Source organism: Phyllobates terribilis, unplaced genomic scaffold, assembly GCF_046119375.1.
Source record: "Phyllobates terribilis strain yellow unplaced genomic scaffold, ASM4611937v1 Scaffold_2__4_contigs__length_985480577, whole genome shotgun sequence".
NCBI classification, from domain to species: domain Eukaryota; kingdom Metazoa; phylum Chordata; class Amphibia; order Anura; family Dendrobatidae; genus Phyllobates; species Phyllobates terribilis.
The window spans coordinates 746,257,399-746,276,582 of record NW_027362762.1 but is presented as its reverse complement, the minus strand read 5'-3'; the positions used below and the strand labels follow the sequence as shown (position 1 = coordinate 746,276,582).

General features: G+C 47.9%; 1 protein-coding gene across 1 annotated transcript in view; it reads right to left on the bottom strand.

The window, feature by feature from the left end:
• Positions 1-3,877, bottom strand: part of LOC141227649 (amine oxidase [flavin-containing]-like) — a 197,912-nt gene extending 194,035 nt beyond the window's left edge. Inside the window, exon 1 of the mRNA XM_073667244.1 lies at positions 3,563-3,877. Within this exon, the coding sequence (XP_073523345.1) occupies positions 3,563-3,608 (46 nt within the window). The 5' untranslated portion in view covers positions 3,609-3,877. The remainder of the gene's footprint in view (positions 1-3,562) is intronic.
• Positions 3,878-19,184: the final 15,307 nt, after the last annotated feature.

The following is a 19,184-nucleotide window of genomic DNA, read 5'->3' as shown; positions in this document are numbered from 1 at the left end:
AAAAAAGAAATTCTAACACTATTTTTTTCCTGTTTAGTATGCAATAAAAAAAATATGTTAGCTTTTATTTTGGGTTGATCTAAATAGGGTACAGAATGGGGCCATATAGGAAGCCACCTCCCTTTATCAAATGCATTAGATGCAACAGGCCCTACTATTGTGGTACACATGGGAACATTTTCTAGCACCTCACTAGGGCTCTATTTACTGAAAGCACTGAAAGTCTATGTAGTATACTATGTTATTCTTCCCAGAGGCATCCAGCACCAGTTTTAAAGCTTAGTAGTGATGAGAAATGCCTACCACTGTAATATGCCTACAATTAACAGTACAAATTGTCTCTTCAGTGAGGAGGAAGAGGACTTGAACTCTAGTGCCACCTATTGGAAGTAGCAATGCTCAAAGTCAATATCGTTCCTTTAACGAGCCTTGCAATATGACTTAGGATAAAAGCCAAATCAGAATCTCAATTTGCAAATATGTGTTTTGGGGTGTTCCTCCTCCTCAGTACAAAGCATGAGATCTGATTTGGCTGCATGAGAGGCTTCTGACTGGGGTGTAAGGGGTAACGTTTCTCCTTGTGAGAGTGACATGCCTGACAGGTCAGCATGATGAGACTTATAGGCCATGCAAACTGAATATGCAAATTATCTTCAGAGACAATTTGCATATTTAATTCAACCCTTTAATGAGACCCTCAATATCGACCCTTTAACAAGACAAGGCTCGTTAAAGTGTCAATATTGACTTTTAGGATTGCTACTTCCAATAGGTGGCACTAGAGTTCAGGCTCACTTCCTCTGTGAAGAGGCAATTTGCATATTTAATTTCCCAGAGGAGCATTGAATGGCCTATAAGTTTCCTCATCCTGGCATGTCATTCTCTACAAGGAGAAAGGTTACTCCTTAGATCTACAATTTACAGTGGCATACATCAGAGCCTTCCATTGAATGTATAGAGTGGAAAATCCTTGCAATGTATACCTCTGATGTAAGTCTCAATAGTGATGTGAGCAGAGACATGCGCCAATTAAATTACACTAATACTAGATATGCCTTTTTTTTATAGTTTGAGGGTTTCCCTATGAAAATATGGCCTGTAGGAAATCATCTGATATCTTGAATGAAAACATAAAGGAATAGTTTAAAGGGAACCTGTTATTTGATTCATGCTGCACAAATCACTGGCAGAATCAATTTCAGCCTGGTATATTATTCTCTAAAATGGCAGAGAGAAAATATTCTTTGAAGATCCGATCTGGGACAATAGTTGGAGACAAGACTAGTCCAATCAGTGGGCTCTTCCCATCGCCGCTGCAGATGAGTGACAGGTCTCTTACTCTTGTGTACATAGACAGACACCTGTCAATCACTTCTATATGAATCAGTCTTACATATGTAGCATCAGAAGTGCAGTGACACTGAATCTGGCAAAGATAATAACCTAACCACGTGCTTCAGCGCTCCTGGCCATCCTCCAGTTAGTGGTTACAAAATGGTCAGCTGGAGAGAGCTTGTAAATTCTGTACATGTTCATCCATAGATCACCAGCAGCAGTAGTGGCTGGTAACCTAGGCAACAAGCAATAAACAATAAAAAAGAAAAATCGGGATAACATAAGAACAGAGACAGATAGAAATAGAGAGTAAGGCCACGGCCCCACTGTAAGTATTTGGTCAGTATTCAGTCAGTATTTTTCCTCAGGAGTGGGAGCCAAAACAGGAGTGGGTGATAAATGCAGAATTGGTGACTTGTTTCTATTATACCTTTTCTCTGATTGTTCCTCACCTGGTTTTGGCTCCCATTCCTGAGAAATACTGACCGAATACTGACCAAACACTGATAGTGGGGCCGTGGCCTTAATTTCAAACTAGCTTGATTTCTTACTGTTCACTGTTCTCTTCCTATTTTGCAACATGAGAATAAGCCTTTAACTCTCATAAGAAAAAAGTCAACCAAACGAGCCAATTTCGCCAGGACCAACCAACCATAAAACGTGTGTGGGAGCCTTCAAGCTCTCTGGGGAGAGAAAGATCAGGCACATTATATGCACCAATCCTTAAATTATCTCAAGCTGCTGGTAGAGGTGCATGGCAGAGGCCTTCTCTACTCTCCCAACTGAAAACACATGTACTCTCAATTGAACGGATTATGCATGTTTATTGAAGGAGCAGGAGATGATTGAAGACTTTTGTCATTCATCAAGCACTTTATGCCAGTTTTCTGGAATATAAAAGTTACTATTTATTGCACAATCCCTATTTGTTAAAAAAAAATGTGTGACTTTTTTGTGTTTTTATGCGGCCCAAGCACTTTTCTAAGAAAATGGTCAAGGCATTATGGGAGGGCTGTGGCCAACAAAGGCCCAACATATTTATTAGAACTTATGTTACAAATTTATGTAAATTATAGTAAAAATGTATTCCAGCTCATAATTGGCATAAATTTTGGTTTATGACAGCAAAGATGAGAAAAATTCATATGGAGGCTTGTGCGTCTGAATGAATTTGGCATAAATTACTCAAGAGGATAAGAAATGCCAGTCTTGATGAATCGTCTTTCCCTTTTATATTGAAAAATGTGAATTGGTTATTTTAATTGTGTTTCTACAACATACACACCTGACATCAAACATAAGGTTTTACAAGGGTTTAAATCTGGCCATACATTTTATACAGGTGTTGGCAATGTTGAGAGGGGAATAAGCCACTGCTTATTTCCTGTGAATACAAAAAAGATCATACTCGTTAAAATCCAACAGCCAAATCCTTTCCCCCAACATCTGCTTTCAGAGGACACCCTCATACACCTTAGACGCCTGGTGGGACCTGCTTATATCTGTGGGTTCGGTTGATATTACTCTAATGTGTATGGCTACTTTTAAGAACATCAGTGCATCTTCTAGCATAGACCTCCAAGGAGAGACTCCACCCTATCATCAAAGCTAACCATACATAGTGAATGCTACCTACAACTTGTTGCTACATACAGAATGCTTTGTACCCATTCTAAGTTAGTTCCCTTTCTTGTCCCTTTTGTTAGCCTACCATGTATCTATATTTTAATATCATCTCATTATTCCCAATCACAAGGCCCAACGCTGTTGAGTTAGTACATTGTGATCTGCCTCCACAAATCTCACCTATACAGATTACAAAATGATCTTGTTAAAGTGTGGTATTACATTTCTAGACATCTGCGATAATCATTGTAGCACCACAATCCTGAATAATGGATAGTGGCACCTTCTTTAAAATCCGATGTATTGCAAATGAACAATAATCTCACTACACTGATGTTCTTTGTCAGCTTGAGCCCTGCAGCCTAGACGGATTACAAAGATAGTTTCTACAGGATCACAGTGGATTAAGCAATGTGTAAAGAAAAGAAAAGCTCAGTATTTGAATTGACAACAGAGGAATATTTACAATGTATCTTCATCATGGATCTCTATTTATAAAGAAGCAACAAAGGCGATAGTGCTAAAGTTGGTCTAACAAGTGACACAATGTTTTGAATCAAAATATTATGTTGATACAACATGAAGTATGTCTATTACGCACCTGAAATGCCCGCTCCAATGACAACCACGTCGTATTTGTTGCTCATGTTGCAGATTGTTATTTTCTACCGGATCTGAGTCTTCTTTTCCTTTGCAGCTTAACTAAAGAGTGAAGCTGGCAAGGATCTCCCCCTGTCAGCAGCTCTGTCTTCCAGGAGGTGGTTTTATTCTTATCAGTGTGTCTCCTCTCGACTCCTCCTTCCCCCTCAATGATGGGGAAACTGAAATGATCCTCTTAGTATAAAAACCTGGAAGCTCAGACCTCTTGTGCACAACAAAGATCATCCTGCTTTATGTGCAATCTATTCAGCTAATCAAATCTTTAGCCACAAACTCCCTCAAGTGGTGAAACCGAAATATATCACATCACAAGAAGACAGCAATAAAGGAAGGTGATAAATCAGTGTGTGTATGTTACCTGACAACCACAAAATGCTATGGTGACTGAGTGGGAGACACAATTCTGATGAGATTAATAGATTATTGCAGTGCCATTAACATGCAGGAGAAAGACAAAAGCGTGAGTAAATCATTTGCATTGACTAAATATGGTGAAAGCAGGCAATTTTTTAAAGGGAATCTGTCAGTAGGATCAACCCTCCTAAGCCATCTATATGGGCATGTAGGTCATAGGAAGCTGAATAAAATGATACCTTGATATCTGCGATCCAATGTCTTATTCCAAAAAACTCAATATTTTTCTTACTTGTAAATGAGCTGTTCAGGACTATAGGCCAACACTGATCTATATGAGAATCTGCCTCCAGAGATTATTGTAAGTAAAAGAGGACAAGTAACCAACACAGAACAGTAGAACTGAACTTTGTCTTTTCGCAAACACATTTTTTGCTTCTCTCTGAACTCTGCTGTATTGTAACAATATTGTACCCTTGTTTGCCTGTGAGATGGAAGCTGAGAGGAACCTGCAGATGTGTCAGGTATAATCACACACAGCTCTGCAGTGAGATCAGGAGAGCAGAGAGCGTCCACTACATATCACCAATGTCGGACTGGCCCCGCAGAGCACCGGACATTCCTCCGGTGGGCCATCCCCCTTGCTTCTGAATCCTGAATGTTTGGAGCAGAGTTACTCCAGCTGAAGTCTGGGGCATCATGTAAGGTTGTATTGGCATCTACATTGAGTTCTACAGTACTACCTTAATAAAACTCTCTGTGCCACCTTAACACCTCCTTGCTTTCTTCCCCCTCATACACACACTTTTCTCTTCCTTGCTGTAAGGACAAATAGAGGAAGGAGGTCTGCAGGCTGCAGCTACACTGAGTTGAGCCTTTTTTTCTGCACACGGCAACTCAGCGGTAAAGTAAGGGATTTTGTGTGTAAAGTGTGAGTATTTATTGGGTATATGTTTTTATGGTGCACACTGTGTGAGTATTTATTGGGTATACATGTTTATGGTGCACACTGTGTGAGTACTTATACTCATATATAATGTGTGTATAGCTGTCAGTGTGTATGAGAGGGGGCCTTATTTAGTAAGGGGTGATATGGATGGTGGGAGAGGGAGCCCACAGTTATGGATAACTACAGGCCCCCATCCCACAACACCCGTATCGTATTTTACTGAATGAGGGCTCACACACACACTGACAGCAATACACGCATTGTACATGAGTATAAACATTTATGCTCCGTATACACATGTACACATTCACACTTACTGACTGTTGTGTGGGTCGAGCACCGGACCCTTAATCAGTTATGACCTTATAAGTGATATAAAACTTTCCATAAAAAGTCTACGGAGGTAAAGAGTTAGAAAACGTTCTGTTTCTATACTAATAAAGCCATAACTGGATAAGGGCCCCCTTCTATCCCCCATCTTCGTCAATAAGAGCTCTTTCATACATGAGATTTTTTTGGTACATGAGCTATGCATAATTTTTGAAGATAGATCATGGACCCATAACAGTGAATATGCTTTTTCATCATATTTGGAAGAAAAAAAAACCTGAGACACATCCTACTTTGATCCGTGATTCAGACACCTGTTACGTATGTATCCACGTTTTTCACAGACAGAATATAGTGGATATGTGTTCTATGAAGCGGTTCACACCACTAGGTTTTTTTAATTGCAAAATAATAACGTATGTACGTCAATTTTTGATCCTAGCCACAAATAAAAATCACCCTCACACAGGGTTGGACTGGGGTGTCTGGGGCCCACAGGGGAAATTGACTCTAAGGGCCAACCCTACACCCATATGCACATACCTGTTAGCAGTTACCCCTGTTATAGTGGAGCATCGCCTGTAAAACACTGGCGGCTCCTGCACATCTACTGTGCACCACTATAACTGTGATGTACAATTACGGTATGTTACATTACAGGGGTTCTTTGATGAAAACAACTATCACCAATCCACAGGTTAGGTGGGAGATATCTTATTGATCGGTGGAATCCGACCATTGGAAACCACACCGATCATAAGAATGGGGAACTTTTATCCCTGACAGGACACTTTTATCCCCATTTTAAAATGGAGCTGCAGGTGGGAGGTCAGACCGCAGCCTCATTCATTCTCTTTAGGGGCTTCCAGAAAACAAACAAGAGCAGAGTTCGCAACCACTGAGGGAATGAATGGATCAGTGGTTGAGTTGCCCATGAGCTCCAGTCTAATGGGGAGAAAAGCTCCACATTCTGCAGATAGGTGCAGGTCCCAGCAGTCAGACCCCCACCAATCAATAACTTATCCTTAGGTCACATTCACACATTCGGTATTTGGTCAGAATTTTACATCACTTATTTGTAAGTCAAAACCAGGAGATGAACAATCAGACAAAAAGTATAATAGAAAAACGTCAACACTTCTGTATTTATCACCCAATCCTGGTTTTGGTTTACAAATAATGATGTAAAATCAGGATAAGCGACTACTTGTTTTCACCTGAGAACCTCTCTAAGTGCATATTTGCTATTGTATAAGAGACACAGGTCAGGGATGGGTTAAATGTCAAAGTAATTCATCTCTATTGGAAATAAAGAATCTTCTACTTATTGTTATCAGAGAGAACAAGTGAATCCTCCATACACAAAGTAATCTCCTATACCAAGACCAATAATACCACATAGAAGGGGACAAATACCGTCACATTATGACCAGACCACATATTACCACCACATAGTGACCGAATAATACCACATACAAGAGACAAATACCAACACACCATGGCCCGACCGCATATTTCCACGATATAGTGACCGAATAATACCACATACAAAGGAGAAATACCCCCACACTATGACCAGACCACATAGTGACTGAATAATACCACATACAAGGAACAAATACCACCACTCCATGACCAGACCAAATATTACCACCACATAGTAACCGAATAATACCACATACAAGGGACAAATACCGCCACACCAGGACTGGACCACATATTACCACCACATAGCGACTGAATAATACCACATACAAAGGAACAAATACTGCCACATCGTGACCAGATCACATATTACCACCACATAGTGACTGAATAATTCCACATTCAAAGGAACAAATACTGCCACATCATGACCAGACCACATATTACCACCACATACACGTGACAAATACCACCATACCATGACCAGACCACACGTTACCATTACACAGTCACCAAATAATACTACCATAAGGATCATGAATAAAAAACACAATACTAATGCACAGGAGCTCTGCATACAGTGTATAGTGTGCATTTAAATGTAACTCACTGACTCACCAGTGACGTCTCTAGTTGAAGTCCTTCATCTTCGCTTTTCTTCTTCATCCGGCACAGACCGCCATCACTTCTTCCATCCAGGAGTTGTCGATGCAGAAAATAACACAGTCAACAATAGCTGATCACTTCTACAGCACAATCCCACTTATTCCCTAATTTCTACAGTACAGCAGATGAAGAAAAAAAAGCGACATAGTGCCGCCCTGCACAGTAACAGGACCTCCCTTTTGTTACCCCCCCATGGAGAACAGTATCCTCAAAAATAAATTATATTACAGCAGTAATGACCCCTACAGTAATTATGTCCCCACTTACCACTATAAACTAATAATACCTCATTCTGCCCCCTATACTGTAATTGTCACCCATCCTGGCCCCCTTTATTTAATAATATCCCCCATCCTAGACCCCCATGTATCTCCCCCACCCATCCTGGGCCTGTATGTATCCCCTCCCACCCATCCTGGGCCTGTATGTATCCCCTCCCACCCATCCTGGGCCTGTATGTATCCCCCCACCCATCCTGGGCCTGTATGTATTCCCCCCACCCATCCTTGGGCCTGTATGTATTCCCCCCACCCATCCTTGGGCCTGTATGTATCCCCCCACCCATCCTTGGGCCTTTATGTATCCCCCCACCCATCCTGGGGCTGTATGTATCACCTTACATTATGGGCCGCTATGTATCATCCTCTCACCCCCATCATGATCCCCTAGGTATCACCCCCCCCCATCATGGAGCCCTTTGTATCATTCTCTCCCTTTCCATCATGGGCCCCTATGTAGCACCCCCCATCATGGGCCCCTACGTAGTATCCTCCTCCTCCCCTATCATGGGCCTCTACGTAGCATCCTCCTCCCCACCATCATAGGCCCCTATGTAGCATCCGCTCCCTCATGTGCCCCTATATAGCACCCTCTCCCTCATGTGCCCCTATATAGCATCCTCTCCCTCATGTGCCCCTATATAGCATCCTCTCCCTCATGTGCCCCTATATAGCATCCTCTCCCTCATGTGCCCCTATATAGCATCCTCTCCCTCTTGTGCCCCTATATAGCATACTTTCCCTTATGTGCCCCTATATAGCATCTCCCTCCCCATCATGTGCCCCTATATAGCATCTCCCTCCCCATCATGTGCCCCTATATAGCATCTCCCTCCCCATTATGTGCCTCTATATAGTATCATCTTCCTCCCCATCATGTGCCCCTATATAGTATCATCTCCCTCCCCATCATGTGCCCCTGTATAGTATAGTATCATCTCCCTCTCCCCATTCACTCACTACCCTGCCCATTCATAAAAGAAAAAAAAATTCTTCTTACCTTCCTGCACTCCCCCGGCGGTGTCCTCTGCAGCTTCATGTCGGTGTGGTCTTCTACAGGGCCGCCGACTGATCAGAGGCTGCGCTCTCAGCAGCCCCCTGGCTGGAGGCCTCTTCAGATCACTGATGTCAGCGCCCGGCGTATAGCAGTGACATTCAATTTCCGCCGGCCTATCAGAGGCCGAACGCTGACGTGCTCTGCTTTGATTGGCTAGCGGCCTTTGAACGTCACTGCTATGCGCCGTCTGTGCGCAGTGACGTGCCCCCTGGGCCGTGTGTAGGGGAAATACCCGGAGCCGGGTCTCTGTATAATGCTGGGGGTTGTAGTCTCCGTGGCGGCGACCCGGTCCTGTGGCTCAGGGTGGTCAAACCAGTGGCAGTCTATTTATGTGGTTTTTATGATTAAATGTCCGACTACGCCACCCATGGATTGCGGTCACTGAGAACCGCCGCTGCGGGGCAGACCGCTGAGGCTGATATTGTGTGCGCAGCAGAGGGTAGTATAACTCCCCACGGGAGGAGTGTAGTCTCAGGGCAGCGTCTGTAGATGGTGAGGGTTGTGGTGCGTGGGCGCAGCAGAAATGACTCAGAGTCCGTGCAGTGCAGTTCAGGGTCTTTACTGTTGGTAATGAAGAAGGCCCTGCCGGGAGTACTGGCTAACATTAGAGGCCTGGTCAGTCTGTGAGCGAACAAGAGTCCCCCTGGCCAGGTGGAGGTATAGGCCTTCCCGTCTGACTGCACTCTTCCTGGCTACCCTGCTGTAGTCGTGTAGTAGCCCACGTCCCTGAGTGTACCATGTGGTGCTCACCCGTACGGCTGGTGACTTGGGGCCTTTGGTGCCTTCCGCTCCTCGATGGCTTTGCTGGTCCCTTGCGTGTGACTGAGCCTCTGGGCTTTCTATGGCCAGAGGACCTGAAATCCCCTGCCAGGTGGCTTCTGCTGCTGGATGTAGATATCCCCACAGCCTCGGACTCCGTTGTCCGGTTCTCTGCATCTTTCTGCCAGGACGAGCTCTGCTCCAGTCCCTGGTTTTCAGCTCCTGGCTCCTACAGAGCTCCTAGCTGCTGCTCTGTCCCTTTCCTGGAACTAACTCACTAACCCCACCCCAGATCCAGTTTATAAAGGGCAGGTTCCTCCCCTCCCTGTACTGGGGCAGGAGGTGTTGCATGCAAATGTGCTCCTGACCAGGAAAACCCATGCTCGCTCTCAGACATGGTATTCCTGGAATACCAACATATATACAAGAAGTTTAGTCTTTATAGGTCACGGCGCTCCCGTAACCAGGTGTCCATGTCACCCAAGAAGTATTTTGAGGGACCCATCCCAAACTCTCCACGTAGGCCCTGGGGTGGCTACAGGGCATCGATGATCCGGCGTTGGACCACGTCTTCAGCCACCTCCACGGGTTTTTGTTCTGTGGTCAGGGACAAAAAGGGGCACTTTACAGGTGCAACTATTTACAAGGTACAGTTCCGGTTATTCATTGTCCATAACCTGTCAGTCCATAAACCCAGTCGGGTAACTAGAAAAACACAATTAGTATTCATCCAACAAACATAAAACGTTTCAACAGTTGCAATATACAGGCATTTATATCACATTTTAAATTCTCCAGCGAGCGGGCATTTGACCCCTAGTGCTCCTGGTGGACCTACGTAACACGCTATCTGGTGGTGTCCTTTCTGGGTCCCCTGTTTCTACCCCTTGTGTAGTGGGCTCACTAGTGTCTGCACTACAGGTATTTGGAGATGTTTTGGGTAGGCTGGGCAGCTTTCTGCGTACCCTTTGGCTCACTACGGGCACGGCAGGCTCACTACTAGCAGAGGGTTGATTCTCCTGGGCTGCTTGTATGGAATCTTCTGCCTCCGGGGCCGGTTGCTCTCCCAACACTACTTGCTCTTCTGTAGGCCCTTGAGGGGCTGGCTGGAGAAAGGTAAGGACGGGTACCACAATAGCTTTGTTAATTTGTGTCCAGGACCGGGGAAATTCTCCGAGTACTGTACTGACCATTTCTTCCCTTTCCTCTGCGGGTTGAGGGCTATCTTGGTCTTCATCAGTGCTTTGCAGCTGCTCGGGACACTTCTTCAGGTGGTCTCTGGAGACAGTGGCTGTGGTCTCTCCTCCATCCTTACTGATAATGCATACTTTTGGATTTTCATGGCTTGATGGCAGTACTGTGTACGGTTCCTTCTCCCACTGGTCATCCAACTTATGGAGCTGCCTTTTCCTCTTCAAGACCTGCTCTCCAGGTGCCAGGGGAGCAGCGGGAGCATGCTGGTTGTAAGTCCTCTCTTGCCTTTCTCTTGCTTGAGACAGACTTCTCTCAACACTCTCCTGCACTTTCCGGTACTGCTGCTGCCGTTCTGTATCCCAGTCTGCCTCTGGCGAGGTGTCCTCGGGGGTCAGGACTCCCATATCCAGGTCAATAGGCAGCTTACCAGGTCTTGCTCTCATTAGGTAAGCCGGGGTGAAGTTAGTGGAATTTACTGGGATGTGGTTATACAAATCCACCAGATCAGGCAGTTTTTCAGGCCACAGACTGCGTTCTTCCAGGGGCAACGTTTTCAGAAAGTCTATCACCACCTGGTTCATCTTCTCGCATAATCCATTGGTTTGGGGGTGATAGGACATTGTCCTTATCTTCTTGCAGCCATAGAGGTTGCAGAACTCCTGGAAGACCTCCGCTTCGAAGGCTGGACCTTGTCAGTCAACACTTGCTCCGGATACCCGTGTGGACGGCAGAAGTGCTGCTGGAAGGCTCTAGCTGCTGTCTGAGCCATTAAGTCCTTGACAGGGACCACCACCAGGAACCGGGAGTAGTGGTCTACGATGGAGTGGGCGTAGACGTACACGGACCTACTTGGAGCCAGCTTCACATGGTCCAGGGCTACCAGTTCTAGTGGCTGCTTGGTGATGATGGACTGCAGGGGAGTCTTCTGGCTGGCACTGTCCTTTCTTCTTATGTTGCACGGGCCGCAGTCTCTTCACCATCTCTCAATGGCCCCTCTCATGCCTACCCAGAAGAACCGTTCACGCAACAGGTACTCCAACTTCTTCCATCCAAAGTGCCCTGCTCCATCGTGGTATGCCTCCAGGACCATAGCCGCGTCTCGTCTCGGGACCACTACCTGCCAGGTCAGCTCATGTGTCTGGGAGTTGACAATTCTCCGGCACAGCTTCCCCTTGTAGAGAAACAGTTTACTCTTCTCCTTCCAGAGCTGTTTGGTTTCTTCCGGAGCGTCTGGGTCAAGGCGGGCATTAGCCTGTGCCAGCATCTCTTTTACCAGGTGGACGGCTGGGTCACTGTCTTGCGTCTCCGCCCAGCTGTGGTGGGGTAAGGGATCGAACGTGGCAGAGCGCCTGTTCCTTACACAGTGGGAATACTGGGTAATCCCATGACGGTGTAACGCAGGGAGTTCAATCTCTTCCAGTTCTTCTGGATCTTCCCCTCCGTCCGGCAAGTTCGGCATCCTGGACAGGGCGTCTGCGTTGGCATTTGTGCGTCCCGCCCGATATTTGATGGTGAACTCATAGTTGGATAGGCGGGCCATCCATCTCTGCTCCAGGGCACCTAGTTTTGCAGTGTCCAGGTGTGTCAACGGGTTGTTGTCCATGTACACGGTGAACTTGGAAGAGGCAAGGTAATGTTTAAAGCGCTCTGTCACTGCCCATACCACTGCGAGGAACTCTAGCTTGAAGGAGCTGTAATTTTCAGGATTCCTTTCCGTGGGCCGGAGCTTCCTGCTGACATAAGCGATTACCCGTTCTCTGCCCTGTTGGATCTGGGACAGCACCGCCACTAGCCCGATGTTGCTCGCGTCTGTGTGGAGAATAAAAAAATGGCCGTAATCAGGGTACACCAGGATTTCATCCCCCGTGAGGGCCATCTTCAGCTGGCGGAAAGACTCATCCTCCAGCTTGTCCCATTTGAAGGGCGGCTTCTGTTTTTTGGCCTTCCTGGACTGGCCTATCAGGAGGTCCTGCAAAGGAGCTGCCATTTTGGTGAACCCGGAGATGAATCTTCGGTAGTAGCCTACCAACCCGAGGAACTGCTGCACTTCCTTTATGCTGGAGGGTCTTGGCTAGTCCTTAATCACTGTGATCTTATCAGGGTCTGGAGCTACTCCGTCAGCACTCACCACGTGTCCCAGGTACTGTACCTTTGGTTTCAGTAGATGACACTTGGAGGGTTTCACCTTTAGGCCGTAGCCTGCCAGGGCGTCAAACAACTCTGCCAGGTGTTTCAGATGGTCCTCGTATGTTTTGGAATACACGATGACATCATCCAGGTATAGCAGGACCATCTCGAAATTCCTGTGCCCCAGGCAGCACTCCATCAACCGCTGGAAGGTTCCTGGCGCATTGCAGAGTCCGAACGGCATACAGTTGAATTCGCTGAGACCCATCGGGGTGGTGAACGCGGTCTTCTCCTTGTCTGCTTCTGCAACAGGAACCTGCCAGTACCCGCTAGTAAGATCCAAAGTGGAGAAGAAGTTAGCAGACTTTAATGCAGCTAAAGATTCCTCTGTCCTAGGTAACGGGTACGCATCTTTGTGTGTGATACGGTTGACCTTCCTGTAGTCTACACACATTCTCATGGTGCCATCTTTCTTTTTCACAAGAACTAGTGGAGCTGCCCAGGGGCTACAGCTGTCCCTGATTACCCCAGCCTCCTTCAATTCTCGCAACATTCCCTTGGCATTCTGATAGTGTGCAGGGGGTACAGGTCGGTATCTTTCCTTTATGGGTGGATGGTCTCCCGTGGGGATGTGGTGTTCTACCCCCTTTACTTGCCCAAAGTCTAGCGGGTGTTTGCTAAAAACTTTTTCGTACTCCTGAACCATCCGGTAGACTCCCTGTTTGTGGTGTGGGGGAGTGGAGTCGGTACCCACATGCAGTTTCTGACACCAGTCCTCCATTTGTTTCTTGGAGCCGTTACCCTCCTCTGGTTGAGATGGAGGCAAGGGTTCCACGGCCTTTACAGAGTTTTGGTTAACGGTGAACAATTTGGCTAGAGTGGAATACCGGGGCAAGTATACTTCTCTTTCCCCAATGTTTAGGATGCGGACGGGTACCCTCTCATGGCGTACATCGACCAACCCCCGTGCTGTCAAAATGGTGGGCCTACTGTCTGAGTAGACGGGTTCTACTATGGCTTGGTAGTCCCTTCCTCTTAACCCGATTGCAGTCCGGCACCAGATCATCATCTCACTTTTTGGGGGCATGGCGATAGGGAACGGGTCACTCATCCTTACACTACCAATCTCACCACCAGACAGTTCTACCTGTTACCTTTTCATCAGGGCTCTGATCTCTTTTTGTAGGACACGCTGCTATCTGGAGCTGGCATTCACCGCAACCTGCTGTAATATGAGAATTATCTCTGCAAGACAATTTTCAATAATATTAGTACCCAAGGTTATCTTAGGGTGGCTTTCACGACGGTCAATGTCCACAATAATCAGTCCTTGCGCTGGTAGTTCAACTTTACCAATTTTGATGGTAACCTCCTTGAATCCTACCTGGGGTAAGGGCTGACCATTGCTGGCGATGATGCTCAAATCGTCATCTGGGTAGCGGGTAATATCCGAGTCATTCCAGTACCGCTTAAAAAGCACATAGGGGATGGTGGTTACCTGTGACCCGGTGTCCAGTAGTGCACTCATAGGAATGTCATCCAACACCACAGGCAAGACCGGTCGTCCCCCTACGTACTTTTCACGCCAGCTCGATGGGCCTGATGATCTTATGTCTGGGGGGTCGGCCCTCTGCCCCAGGTTGGGCCCATTTAAATAACAGTACCTTGCCATATGTCCTGGTTGGTTGCAGCGGCGGCAGATGGGTTGTCCGTCCTCGTCGTAGCGGTCGCTGGGTCTTCCTCTGGACGATGGGATCCACCTCTGTCAGCGCCAAGGGACATCCTCCGGACTGGAAGCCAGCTGGATCTTTCCTGGGGAAGACATCTGTAAAGACTGCACAGTTCTGGTTAGCGCGGCAACGTTTTTGGTCAGTTCTTGGACCTGATGGTGCAGGTCTACAGCCGGGTCTTTGTCCAAAGCCTGTGCATCAGCTCCCACAGGCTCTGCAGACAAGGGCGTCGCCTCCTGGTGATAGGTGATAGCAGGGCGCCTGTGGGTTACAGCGCCACCTGGTGCCGGTTCTCGGAGCACCCGGATGGCCCTGTCTTTGAACTGCGCAAAGTCCAAATCAGGGTTCTGCAAGGCCATTACACGCAACTGGGTTCGGTGGGCGCTGGACTGTAGACCCTCAATGAACTGTTCAGTCAACAGTAGTGTTGAGCCACCCTCGTAGTGTTCGAGTTCGGTTCGGTTCGTCGAACACCCGTGTGTTCGCCGAACTGTTCGTCGAACTGTTCGTCGAACACCTTCGAACACCGTTAAAACCAATGGCAGGCAAACAAAAACACATAGAAACACATAGAAAACACCTTCAAAGGTGTCCAAAAGCTGACAAACTGCTCAGAAGACACAACTAACACATGGAAAAGTGACAAGTACATATAGTCATGCGAAAAGAAAAGAGGTGGAGGAGTAAAAGGAGGGGGAGACACAGATATAGGCATGTCATGCCTTTCTAAAATCCAAAAAGTGAGAAGCCGACACGGCCAGTCCGTTCCTGCCTGTGCCACCTCTGTGTCGCCGGGTTTGTGCCAGAGCCGCGGTGGACCCTGACGGCCAGCCCCCCTATCCCAATACTGGTGCCTGTCCGCCGGTGGGTCGAGGCCCCCCACGGTGGGGGGGGGGGGTAACATCTGCAGAAGAAAGACCATCTTCCAGCCAAACTAAGATGTCGACTTCTTTTCGTGGACAATGTGATACGATCCCATTCTTACGGACACGCCCATCGCTACAAATTCTAGATGAGGCACAAAAACAGCAGGTGCTTCAACGAATATCAAGTGCTCCTTCAAGTGGACTCTCCATCACCTCAATTTCAACATCACAAATACTCCAGTCCTCAGAGGTGTCACCCCAATCGCACTTGCTTCCTCACAGCTCCCAAGTCTCCAGCTGCCCGTCTGAGTATGGGGTAACACAGATGGCTGAGTCTGCCCAGCTGTTTACTCATACTATAGCCTGGGAAACGGAGGTCTGCTCCAGAGCTTCTGTTAATCCAGATGAGGAAATGATCTGATCCGATGCCCAGAATCTTTATAAGTTGGATCCAGGACCAGATGAAGAAGGTTCTGAGCATAATGTAGACCCTTGTTCCCAAACTGTAACTCCTGTTGGTGGAGACAATGATGAAGACGATGATGAGACTCAAATACCTGATTGGAGCGACAACTTGACTTTTCGGTCAGGGCAGGAAGAGGTTGGCTCTGAGGGCGACGGGTGTGATAACACACAGGGTGATGATGACGAGGTTGGAGATCCCACTTACTGTCAACCCACAGTCAGACAGTCGATGAGGTCAGCAGAGGAGGTGGAGGAGGATGTGACTAGCCCTGGGGATGGGGATGACTCAGTACCCGGGCATTTGCCTGGCCTTGGGGATGTCGCGGTGGTCGGCTCCCTGGCCCGTACCCTGGGGTCTCTCTTTAAAAGGGTGGATAATTGTTAATTTTATAAGAGTTCATGACGCCACCTGTGGTATCTGGTGACAAGCACCAGCGCTGCAGCAGTCCACTGAGGCCGGTGATAAGGCAGCTCGATGGTATAGCTCCCCACAGGTGGAGCTAGGTCTCAGGGCAGCGTATGCAGGGGTAATGCAGGACAGGCGAGACCCAGCTGGGTCAGAGCAAGAACGGGAACGGACACGGTAGTCACTTCAGTACCTTTTACTGGTGGAAATTCAGGCACATCCCGGAGCACTGTAGGGTGAAGGGTGCATATCAGGATCCTCCCCAATGAGCGGGTGTAGGGCCTCCTGTTTCTTGCCTCTGCGTAGTAAGTTTCTGACCTGCCTGGAGCTAGGCCTAACTTTGTCTCTGTCCTGCGCTGGCTGACCTTGTGGTAGGGCCTTCTCTTGGAGTTCACGCTCCCAGTATGCGGGGCCTAAGCGTCTCCTGGCTCTGTTACATATCAGCACCTTAGCGATCCTGGGACTTGTAGTTCTCCAGGGATTCCGGTTATGCCTTACTGGGTCATAGAGATACTGGTAAGCTCGGATCCTGTGTCCGGTAAATGCTTCGGGGTGAGCTGGTTAAGCTCCTCTGCCCCTTATGTACTAACTCGCCACTCGCCTTTGGCCTACTCGGGCCCTCACTAGGCTATACACACTAACGGCAGCTTGCCGCGCTTCACTGATCTTACGGCACCGGCACACCTTAAGCTCTATCTGGGCTCCCTGAATCTAGCAAGCAGGAGCCTCGTGCTCCACTGCTGAACTATTAACTGCGTTCTCTAGACTAGACTGAGCTCCACTGCAGACTGACCTCTCTTAGGCTTCTCTACTGCAGGAACTCTTCAGAGGAACTGAACTGCCTAGCTCCACCTTCCCTATTTATATCCCTAACGGGCTCCCTCTGCTGGTCTGAGGTGGAAGGTGGAGATGTGTGAATGTTTATGGGGGCCTCTTGTGGAGGATTCCATCAATGCACTCTTGTAGGATCTGTGATACCAAGCGCAGCGGGGCATCACAGATGCTATTGACGACGAGGTTAGGTTGCGCCTTCCTGAACAGAGACGGAGTACTGGAAGCACGTCAACAACTGCATCCTCAACCACAACTCTGCCTCTGACCACAAGTCGTAGTGGCTCTTCAGGTCACATGGGCTCTAAGCCTTGCATAGCCTGGGCATTTATTCAGATCGATAAGGATGACCCAACTCGTGTTATCTGTAATATTTGTCAGCAAAAGCTAAGTAGAGGCCAAAAAATACATAGTTTGAGTACTTCATGCATGTACCGTCACATGGATATGAAGCATAAGTTGCAGTGGGAAGCTCACTGTGCTACAATGCGGCCTAGCCGGCTGGGCCAACCACCGTCTGCCCCATCTTGTGCATCCGCAGCCTCTTCATCCTCTGTGACTGGGGGGACAGCAGTCACACATGTTTTTGGACGCAGACCTGCCACCTCTTTACCCGCAACAGCCAGTGTGATTGGCAGGTCGTCAGTTCATTGGGAAGTGGAAACACCTGATAGTGTTGAGCGCTCTCCGACATCGAGAGCACCACCTTTGGATCAAAGCAACCTAACATGTCCGCCTGCATCTTCCTCACAGACCGGCAGTTGCCGGGGACACCCTACTCAACACCGTCTAAGCACAACAGCCAGCCCTCGGTCCCTCAGATGTGGAAAAGTAAAAGACCATTTCCTCCTAGCCATGAGAAAGCTAAGAGGTTGAATTTCACCATCTGCAAGCTGTTGGCTACAGAAATGCTGCCTTTCCACCTGGAGGACACAGAGGATTTTCAAGACCTTATGTCCGTCACAGTGCCCCAGTACCAGATGCCCAGTCGGCACTACTTCTCAAAGAAAGGTGTGCCTGCGCTCCACTAGCATGTCGCACACAACATCACCGCTTCTTTGAGAAACTCTGTGTGTGACAGGGTGCACTTCACCACAGACACTTGGACGAGAAGGCATGGACAGGGGCGTTACATGTCGCTGACTGGGCACTGGGTAACTATGGTGACAGCAGGACAAGGGGCTGCTGTCCAAGTCTTACCGTCCCCACGAATTGTGTGTTAATCCTCTTTATCTTGAACTTCCTCCACTGCTTCTGCCTCCTCAACCTCCTCTCGGTCCTCCACCTGCACCCAAAGCCTGTCTGGTAATGCCACCTGCTTTCTAACTGCGCAGAAGGAATCCTGCACACCTCCTTACTATGCTGGCAGCAGGGCTCAACGCATCAGTGTTTACTTTGAAATGTCTGGGAAATGTGAGTCACACAGCTGAGGAGTTTTGGTCAGCTCTGGAGACCCAGTTTCATGAAAGGTTGTCTCCAGTGGACCTGCAACCAGGGAAGGCCATGTGCGACAATGCTGCAAACCTGGGTGCGGCACTTCGCCGGGGCAATGTCACACACGTGCCTTGTATGGCTCACGTGTTGAACCTGGTTGTCCAGCAATTTTTAGCCCACTATCCCGGACTAGATGGCCTTCTGCAGAGTGCACGGTCGCTGTGTGCTCACTTCCGCCGTTCGCATCCCGCAGTTCAACGACTTACATCTCTACAGAAGTCGTTGGGCCTGCCAGTTCACCGGCTGAAATGCGATGTGCCGACACGGTGGAATTCAACTCTGCACATGTTGCAGCGACTGTGGCAGCACCGACAAGCCCTGGTGCAATACGTTCTGACGTATAGCCTGGGCCAACGAGATCCAGAGGTGGGGCAAATCACGCTGGAGGAGTGGTCTCAGATCAGGGACCTATGCACCCTTCTACACAGTCTTGAAATGGCGACGAAGATGTTTAGTGCTGACGATGCCATTATCAGCATGACTATTACGGTGATTTACATGCTGGAGCACATGTTAAACAGAATTCGGAGTCAGGTGGTGGGACAAGAGGAGATGGAGGAAGTAGAGGAGGAGTCGTATGCGGAAGGGATAACATCTCCAAGGTCCAGACGGTTGGCAGCACCAAGGCGGCA